This window comes from Phaseolus vulgaris, chromosome 4 (genome assembly GCF_051622355.1).
Source record: "Phaseolus vulgaris cultivar YP4 chromosome 4, ASM5162235v1, whole genome shotgun sequence".
Classification (NCBI taxonomy): domain Eukaryota; kingdom Viridiplantae; phylum Streptophyta; class Magnoliopsida; order Fabales; family Fabaceae; genus Phaseolus; species Phaseolus vulgaris.
The window spans coordinates 9344516-9354765 of NC_143501.1; the positions used below are offsets into that span (position 1 = coordinate 9344516).

Below are 10250 nucleotides of genomic sequence, written 5' to 3' on the forward strand. Positions count from 1 at the left end.
TGGCTATTTTTATATGTATTATTAATACCTATTTAAAATGATATTTTGACCATTTTATAAACAAATTCAAACCTGCTTATAGATACTCAAAATTCAATCAAGCTAAATTGGAATGAACTTCAAATACATAGTTTAAGAAGGAGTTGTACTCAAATTAAAGGTAAATCGTACTACACAACTAAAACTATTGAAAACTAGTTAAAATAGTCAAATCTATGATATAATTTAACATACAACTAATCTTCTTTTAAACTGTCATCTCTAATGTGGTCTCCTTTATGATGTCCACTGGTAGTAGGATCTGAAGAGCCTGATGCGGGATTTTTCATTTGAATGTGTTGGAGGATGAGTTGCATCTTCTCATCTTGTTTGCGCAAGCGTTCACTTTGCTCTTCATGACTTTTCATCAATAGCTCCATCTTTTCTTCAAGTGTCCGATCATTGACACGTTTTGTCATAAGTTCATCATTTAGCTTTTGAATAATCTCACGCATTTCTTCTATTTGATGGACTACTGGAGCTTGACTTGTAGTAGCAGAGTGAGCATTTGTTGAACTATTAAACCTTTTGCTCAATACACCAAGACCATAGACATTCCCTTTTTTATTTCCACTTCCAACAACATCGATGTATATTTCATTATCATCAATAGAGGCAACATGAGAGTTTTGCGAAGATGCGCTTTCAAGCATTTGCTGTTGTCGGGCTTCTTCTCGATGTTTCTTATATTTCTCCTGAAATTGAAGTCAAATTGATTATTGTGAAGAAAACATATAGTAAAAATTAAATTATAACTTAAATTTTAAAGATACCGCAAGGTCGCGAGTCTTGTCATTGATCTTCAATTTCTTTGTTCTCTCTACAACCTCCCAAGCAGTTGGTTGTCGTTCAAGGTCTTTAGTCTACATAAATTTAATAAAAAGATATAATAGATTGTATTTAAATTAAATATAGAAAGAGAAGAAATATAATAATATTACCATTTTCTCAAAGTGAGCTGCGGTAGATATGGAACCACCACAGTAGGCTGAGGCTCCCTTCTCAACAGCCCGATTCGCCTTGGCAATAACACTCTTGTTCTGGAATTTTGTAGAACTCCAATGCTGGTCCAAGGTTGCTCGAACAAGTGATGGAATCCAGGTCCCCTTATCTTGACCATGCCTAACTTTACTCATAGCATTTTTAAAGATACGAGAGGCTTTTGTATAAAAAATGGATCTAATGAGTTGGTCTTGTTCCATATCCCACCTATACTCTTTCTACATGTAAAATAAATTAGAAAACAAACATTGTAGAAAAATAAAATATCATTTTAAATGTAATCATAACTCAAATTACCTTAAACTCTCCAAACCATCTATCCCTAAGCTCAAGATGAACCTGTTAGAATATATGGCCTTAAACGAGAGGGGGGTGAATTGTTTAAGAAGGATTTTTGAAAACTTTTAAGCTTATAATGAAAATACTTCAGAAGAACCTTGATTGAGAATTCAGTTTTTCCAAAACAAACAACAAAAGCACAAAGCTGGAAAAACAATCGGTTGTTTTAACGAAACAATCGGTTGTTTATACCAGTTCCAAAATATCAAACTGAATTAAAAGAGATAGGGATAGAGAAATTGTACACAGTTGTTTATACTGGTTCACTCCAAACAAGAGCTACGTCCAGTCTTCTCAGAAACCCCGAGGATATCCACTAAGCAATCACCACTTGATCACTTACACCACAACCAAGAGAATGACCTTGAACACCTCAAGAAAGACACTCTCCTTGGCCAACACTAAGATTGCTGATCTTGAACACCTCAAGAACACACAACCAATCTCAACAACACATACAAACAGAATGTTCAGCAGTTTACACAGACTACACTTGTTACAGATGAATATCTGAAATCAATACAAGTAGAATCCCTATTCAGCACCTTGATCAATCTCTCAACTCTTTAGCAATCTCAGAATACTTTGAAAAACTCTTCTTAGATCAAAACTATGTTTCAAGATTCTTAATATATCAAAAATTGTTTTTCAGAATATATCTAAGAATATAGTTTGTTATCAAATCTTAACAAACTCTTAATTGCATTTAAAATAGATTGGTCAAAGCATTTAATGACTGGAGCGTATTCAGTTAAAGCATTTAAAGCTCAGTCAAAGAAAACAGTTTTTCTGTTATGGTTTTAAAACAAACAATCGATTGTTTCTTCGAATCAATCGGTTGTTTTGTTACTTAACAAAAACACCATTCAAAAACAGTTTTCAAACTTTCTCAAAACACCTAAGTGTAAACAATCAGTTGTTTCGACAAAACAATCGGTTGTTTCAACTTAGTTTGTAAAACATTTTGCTTTGTTAAAATTGAGATGCTAATTGCTTTGAGATTTAATCTAAGTGTTGATTACAACATTGAACTACCCCAGAACAAGGCTAAAACCAGCACAGTAGCATCAAGCAAAACAGAGGCTTCATCATCCTTCAAAGGATTTGGATTCTTCAAAACATTGAACACCACTTGGTTCAACAGAACCTTCTTCCAAGTGGGACTGGCTTCATCATATTTTTGCTTGATGATTCGTGAGATTACATTGGAAGGTCCATTTGCTGGTGAAAAACTATGTTCAAAACATATTATCAAAATGATATATGAAAATTAGATCATATTGATGAATTACAATTAGATTAAAATATACTTACTCTGCTCTTTCTGCATGAAGCCAGGGTCTTTGATCAACTACATTGCCAGACTCATTGTCAGGTGTAAGAGAGTCTTGTATTAGTGAAGGTTGATTCATAGTTGGCTCTGTAGAAAAGGTAGTAGGATTTGATTCTCCTACATGATGTTCAATATCTTGTTCGAGAAGTGTAGGAAATGGGGCGGCTCCTTCATAAATAGGATGTATAGACTCTATAGTTGTTGGAAGAACAAATGAAGGGGGGAATGTTGGTGTTGGGTAAAGATATATCATCAACACGAACACCTCGACCACCACGATTAGGTGGTCTACGACCACCAACTCTACCCCTTGGTGTCATCTACAAGTAAAACATATTACATATATAAGATATAATTAATACAATAATCAAAGTGGATCAATCAATTTTGAATAAATAAATAAAGTAATCACGATCAAAAGACTCAAACCTGATTGTGTTTTCTACAACCAAATAGGTAAGTTATCTTGCCTGTTCTTCACTACAATTATGAGAAACCACAATAAAATTAATGTTAAAGATAATTTGAACAAGGTACACAATAAATTTTAATGCATGAATTACCGAAGAGGTATCTGTGTCACTAAAATGACTCTCAATATTATCCTCACTTGAAATGTATTCCTCCTCGTATTGTTCATCTATGTTTGTTTCGTTTAGTAATTGTAGATCTACTTCTTCTCCCCTCCCATCAACATCAGCAAGAGAATCATGAATGAATTCTGGATCAACATGTAGCACTACTTCAAGTTGTAGAAGCTCATCATCTTGGTATGAAGTGTCATGCTCAATCTCACTTACTATGTTATCAATGATTCTAATACGAGCTTTTGTTTTAATTACTCCCAACCAACCTTGGTGTCCCTCTGGATATTTGGTGTAATAAACTTGCTCTGCCTGTTGTGCAAATATGAATGGATCATATGCTTTATTATATCTCCGTGATTCTTTTACTTGAACAATGCCATAGTTCTTATCTACTTTAGTTCCTATATTAGGAGTATTATCAAACCATTCGCACTGAAAGAGAACTACATTCATTATTGGAAATCCAGTATACTCCAATTGAATAATATTAGACAATATTCCATAAAAATCTAACTCTGATTGACCATTGGTTCCTCGTACATAAACACCATAGTTAGTGGAATTCATGCCTTCACTCCAAAGAACAGTGTGAAATTTGTATCCATTGATAACATAGATAGGTCATGATTGAACTTTTCTCTTAGGACCCCATGCTAAGTTAACCAATAATGGATCTTCAATATTATTTTCTGGATTTAGAACCTAAACAAAAGGTTAAAAATTACACAATGTCTATCTAAAAATAAATTTTTAATTAAAGGAAAATTAAAAACCTACATATTGTTTGAACCATGTAGCAAAATAGGATGAAATGTATTGGTCAATTTGAGCTTCTGAAGCAGTAGGACTAATCTCTCTTAAATATTCAACATAAATACTGCAACAAAGAAATTGATTATTCAAACCTCATGCAACATAATTAACTTTCTTTTCAAATGAGTGAATTTCATCTTACTCAAAGTATGGTTGAACCTCTTCACAGTTTTGAAGAACATACAATTGGGCAGCATCAAAGTCTCTTTGATTTAGATAATATGTCATGCATTTTCCGATTTCCCTTCCTGGATAATTGAAAATTGAAATAGGAGGAGCACGTGAAGAACCCTTGCCTACTTCAAGATTACGAGGGATCCTAGTCCTTCTTGTTTCAACATGATCAGGATAATAAAATGAGGCAAATGTAGATGTTTCCTCCACCAAGTAAGCTTCAAAAATAGAGCCTTCCACCCTCGCTTTATTTTTTACTTTTTTTTAGGGAGTGTAAGAAACTAAAAAATAATATGGATGTACATAATTTTAAATATTAAATAAATAAACCACAAATGTTATAATAGTGATTAATAATTTTATACCTCTCAAATGGATACATCCAACGATATTGGACTGGACCACCAACTTTTGCCTCGTAAGGTAGATGAATTGGAAGATGTTCCATGGAATCAAAGAAGCTTGGTGGAAATATTTATTCCAATTTACACAATAACACATGAATATTTTCTTCTATAACTTTTAGGTGTTCAACATTTAGTGTTGTGGAACTTAATTCTCAAAAGAAAAGACTAAGTTCAATAAGAACTTTCCAGATTGATTTTGGTAATGCGTCAAATGCAATTGGAAACAAACGTTGCATGAACACATAACAATCATGACTTTTCATGCTATGTAACTTGCCTTGATTAAGGTCTAAACATCTACCCAAATTGGAAGCATATCCATCTGGAAACTTCAGTTCTTTAACCCATTTACAAATAAAGACTCTTTGGGATTTCGTAAATGTATATGCTGCTTTTGGTTTGATAAGTTTGCCACCACCAATGTCTTTCAACTCTAGCTCTTTTCGATTGCATATTTGTGCTACATCCAATCGAGTCTTGCTTGTGTCCTTAGTTTTTCCTTTGATATCTATCACAGTGTCAAACACATTCATGAACACATTTCTCTGTGTGTGCATAACATCAATATTGTGACGTAAAAGTTGAGTTTTCCAATATGGCAACCTCCAAAATATACTTTGTTTCTTCCAATTATGTTTAATACCATATTCAGGAATATTGTGTTGTTCTTGTAATTCAGTGCAAACTGGTAAGTGTGCAACCCTATTCCAAATGTCAAGACTAGAAAAACGTGGAGGAGGGGGATCAGTCTCAACAAACTTCTTCTTGAATGCCTTTTTATTCTTCCTAAATTGATGATCAGGTGAAAGAAACTGATGATGACAGTCAAAAAAGAATATCTTGTGGCTATGACTAAGATAAAATGCCTTTGTTCTTTCCATGCATATAGGGCAAGAAAGTCTACCAGAAGTCATCCAACCCGATAACATGCCATAAGCTGGAAAGTCATTAATTGTCCACATCAAAGCAGCTTTCATCATAAAATTTTTCCTTAGTGACACGTCATAAGTCAATATCCCTTCAGTCCACAAGGTGCATAAGTCATCTATAAGTGGTTGCAAGAACACGTCAATCTTATGCTTTGGATTTGAAAAACCTGGAACTAAGATTGTTAAAAACATAAACTCTCTCTTCATGCACATGGAAGGCGGAAGATTGTATGGGGTTAGGATAACTGGCCAACAAGAATAACTTTTTCCATATTGACCAAAAGGATTAAACCCATCTGCACATAAACCCAATCTGACATTTCTTGGGTCTTGACTAAAATCTGGATGCATTCTATCAAAATGCTTCCAAGCTTCTCCATCAGATGGATGAGACAAAATAGACGAGTCCCTTTGATTCTCACTATGCCATCTCATGTGAGGTGCAGTTGCCATTGAAGAGTATAACCTTCTAAGTCTAGGAATGATGGGAAAGTACCACATTTTCTTAACAACAATTTTCTTTTCAATTCCCCTCCTAGTGACTGTCTTATATCACTCCATTCCACAAATAAATCAATTAGTTATACTTTTATGACAATGTTCCCTATAATACAACATGCATCATTTTGGACAACAATCAATTTTCGTACAACCCAAACCTAATTTTTCCACCGACTTCTTAGCTTGGAAAAAATTATTAACCATTCGATGATCTTTGGGCATAGTCTCCCCCATAAGTTGGACTATTCTATTGAAACATCCTTCAGATATATTATAATCAGATTTCTAGCTTAGAGCTTCCAAAGTTAGAGTTTCATGGTGGCCCAGGATTCGCGACAGCCCAGACCTGCGACTCGCGACAGGTGCACGCAGTAAGCGGTGTGACGTGCAGTGGTGTGGGTCGCGACGTTGTGCAGGTGGCTTGCTCGTAGTAGGGTCGTGTCCAGGTAGGCAATGCACCAGTGCGGCGGCGAATCGTAGGTGCAGGTGCTTGCGGTGAGCAAGACGGCACGGAGGTGCAGTGCGATGGCAGTGACGGAAAATGCAGGGTGGCGTGTGCATTTTTCTGCTGGTGTAGCAGTGATGGTACAGTGTTAGGCGCGGGGTGTGGTTGTTTTTCGTTGCGGCACGAAGTTAAGATAATTCAGTTACTGAGAACATCAATATTTGATCTTAGCCAGACTTACATTAGTGGGCATTAAGTTCGATGATGAAGTTCAAGCTTTACTACTGTTATTGTCTTTGCCTGACAGTTGGTCCGGAACTGTTACTGCAGTTACCAGTTCACCAGGATCCAATGGATTCACTTTTGAGAAGATTCGTGATCTCATTCTTGGCGATGATGTCCGAAGAAGGAGATTTGGGGAATTATCTAGTGAATCGCTATATGTCACCAGAGGTAAGAGAAATATCAGAGATAGTGGGAGCAAGAACAAAAGAAGGAGTCAGTCAAAGACTCGGGATTGCTCAAGTGTAACATGTTGGAACTAGAAGGAGGTGGGGCATTTCAGGAATCAATGCCCAAATGATAAATAAGTCAACATTGCAGAAGACTTCGCGAACGAGGATCTTTTAGTGTGTTGCGCGGATAACAATGTGGATTCCTGGGTCATGGATTCTGAAGCATTGCAAAATCTAGTTATTGGAGACTTTGGAAAGGTAAGACTAGCGAACAACAGAACTCTTTATGTTACGGACATGGGTGACATAGTGTTTAAGACATCAGTTGGTTTTTGGACTTTGAAGGATGTCAGAGTTGTTCCAAGCTTGATGAAAAGTTTGATTTCTGTTAGGCAGTTGGACGAACAGGGACATGAAGTGAAGTTTGGAAATCAGCAGTGGAGGTCGTCAAGGGAAATCTTATCATGGCCTACGAAAGAAAGAGAGGTTCGTTGTATATGGTCGAATTACCGTATGTGGAAGTGACCATCCCAGTTCACAAGATAAACAAAGTCTGGTTCACAGAATCTCGTGGGCAGATGATGGTTGTCTTTACAAGAGAGAAACCCAGAGCCACAAGTCAGATTCAGGATGAACGAGCATGGAAAGGTTCAGGTAGACCAGTCAGAGGTACTTATGGCAGTGGGAGCACGGGTTGTGCTTCAGTTGAGGTTCCTAAATGACAGTGGGTTAGGACAACCAGTATTCCAACGATTGAAACTTCTCCAGAAAATTTCTTGTTGAATATGGAGAGTGTTTGTTCTCAGGTTGTTCCAGGATCTGGAAGTTCTTGTAAGTGAGAGCCGGTAGGAACAAAGAACGCGTCAGTGACTGACGTGTTGAAACTCAGGGGATTTTTAACGAAATCTTCAAAATGATTAAGAAGGCTGGTGGCAACTAGAGGTGGAACAGTGAGTTCCGTCGACAAATTACAGAAGTACATGTACACAGTTGAAGCGTAGGTGAACATTGTTTCGTGACTTCAAGTGGGAGATTGTTGGGTATGAAGTCAAGGCCAATTGAGTTGGTCTGACTAGACACCATGTTTAGTGAGTGAGCTTAATCATTGTGTCCCTTTTATAATCTCTATTTAAAGAGATCATTGTACTTGTAATTGATGTACAACAAGATAAAATGAAAACCTAATAGTTGCCTGTGTGGATGTAGATTGCAGTTGACGACTGAACCACGTTAAATCTTGTGTCGTTTATTTTTCTACAGTTGATTCGTGATTGTGTGTGTTGCTTTCGCGTGTGTTTTTTTCCCATCAGTGCAATACAAAAAGCTCTTAGAAGCTTATCCAATTCCATACACATTTTTAGTTTTGTTTAGATTGGGAGGAAAACCATTGTAATAATATTCAAATTATGAAAATACACTATGTTAGGAAGAAACTTATTGTATATCTTCTCCACAATAGTTTTCTTTTTAGTTTCATCTTTTTCTATATAGTTAGAAATGAAAATGAAAATTGATAATACTTATGGTTCTTAGTCTTAATGAAATTAGGATGAGATAGTCAGGAATGCCTTTGAGTACTTGTATTGTTAGGAGTGAAATTTTGTACATCCTTATATAAGCGTCCTTATATGACTATTGTAGGTTCTATGCTCTAGAATCATTATTTTTTATATGACCATTGTAGGTTTCATGCTTTAGAGATATTACTTTTTGAGATGATTATTGTAGATTCCATACTTTAGAGGCATTACTTTTGTAGAGGGTCATTAATGGAAACCAACTTAAGGTTTATAAGAATTGTCAAGAAAAGTCCACCCAAGCTTCAAATTAAAGGGAAATGTCAAAATAATTTAAGCTTTTGAGATTGGAATTTCTGATTCTTTATGGTAAGGTTTTGTCTCAGCTAGCCTATAAGAGGTAAGGATATGTATCTAGGCTAATTAAGGGATTTTTGTGTGTGAATCTTTTAGGAATTCTTGGAGAGAGTTGGATAGAGTTTGTGAAGCAATGTAGGTGGAGGTTCTTGGTGATCTTTATAAATCTTTTTTTGAAAGCTATTGGTTAAGTTATGTTACGAAAACCCAAAGGAAGGTATTGATCTAGGTTGGATGAATTATTGGTGAGATTAGGGTTTCCTAGAGGTTGATGGTCAAGAGATAGGTGGAGATGGTGGTGGTGAGTTTTCTTTATTGATTTCTTATAGAAATATTGGTTATGTGAGGGTTTGTGTTTAGGCTAGAACTATTTTGTAGATTTTGGTGGTTCTTGACAAGCTATAAGTGGTGGTGAGGCAAGGGATAAAAACATAATAAATACACAAATTTTGAATTCCCCAACAATGGGCAGGTGCAACAAATTTTACTTATCATCTAATATGATGGTCAACTCCCCAATAGTTAGATGAAAAAAAAAATTGTATCTAGGTCTCTACCAAGGCAACCAACAATCATTTGTCTGCAATGTCGTAACTAGCACGAATTAGACCAACAAAACCTGACAATTCAACTACAACTTATATTCATTCATGTGGAGCTCCCAACTTATTCATTTTTCTGTCATGAGACACTAATTTCAGCTCACTATAATCCTCCAATAGCCAATGAATATAATTTGAGAATTGGGGTATAATAAATAACACATTAATTTCAATGCATATATGTCAACATTATTACTTACCACTCCATTCCATAATTGTTTAGCCACATAATCTTCATAAATTACAAGTAATGACATATCCATTGGCCCTCTAGGATAGATTTCATCCTCCATTACATGCACCTTCTCAGTTACCACATTTTCTTCACATTCTCAACTACCACATTTTCTTCACCTTTGTCACCTTCAACAATGTTACTAGCACCACCCCACTCTCTTCTTCTAACCAACACAATCAAGCATATATGATCAGTTTGAGAACCTCCTTCTCTAGTTTTCACCATATGTCTCTACACATACGTGAATAAAATTAATATTTAACAACTAAACAGTCATAAAAAAAACCCATATCTCTAGAATAAGTTTTTCGAAATAACTTTTCAGAATAGTCCTTTTAGAGTATGTTTCGGAAAGAACAATTCCTAAAACATATTCCAAAAATACTATTTTGGAGAAAGCTTATTCTAGAAATATGTTTTGAAAAGTTTATTCCAAAACATAGTCCAAAAAGTTTATTCTAGAAGTCATAGAATAATGTACATATCCTAGACTTCAAATTCCTAATTCTTTC

General features: G+C 35.5%; 1 protein-coding gene and 1 pseudogene across 1 annotated transcript; both read right to left on the bottom strand.

The window, feature by feature from the left end:
* Positions 1–236: 236 nt before the first annotated feature.
* On the bottom strand, positions 237–1373 carry LOC137838238 (uncharacterized). The gene is made up of 4 exons (XM_068647492.2): positions 1339–1373; positions 981–1259; positions 813–902; positions 237–734 (listed from the first exon to the last, which is right to left on the bottom strand). The coding sequence occupies exons 2-4, from the start codon at positions 1239–1241 to the stop codon at positions 237–239; spliced, it is 849 nt and encodes a 282-aa protein (XP_068503593.2). The 5' UTR covers positions 1242–1259; positions 1339–1373.
* Positions 1374–2690: 1317 nt separating this feature from the next.
* LOC150027882 (uncharacterized) lies at positions 2691–6685 on the bottom strand (annotated as a pseudogene).
* Positions 6686–10250: the final 3565 nt, after the last annotated feature.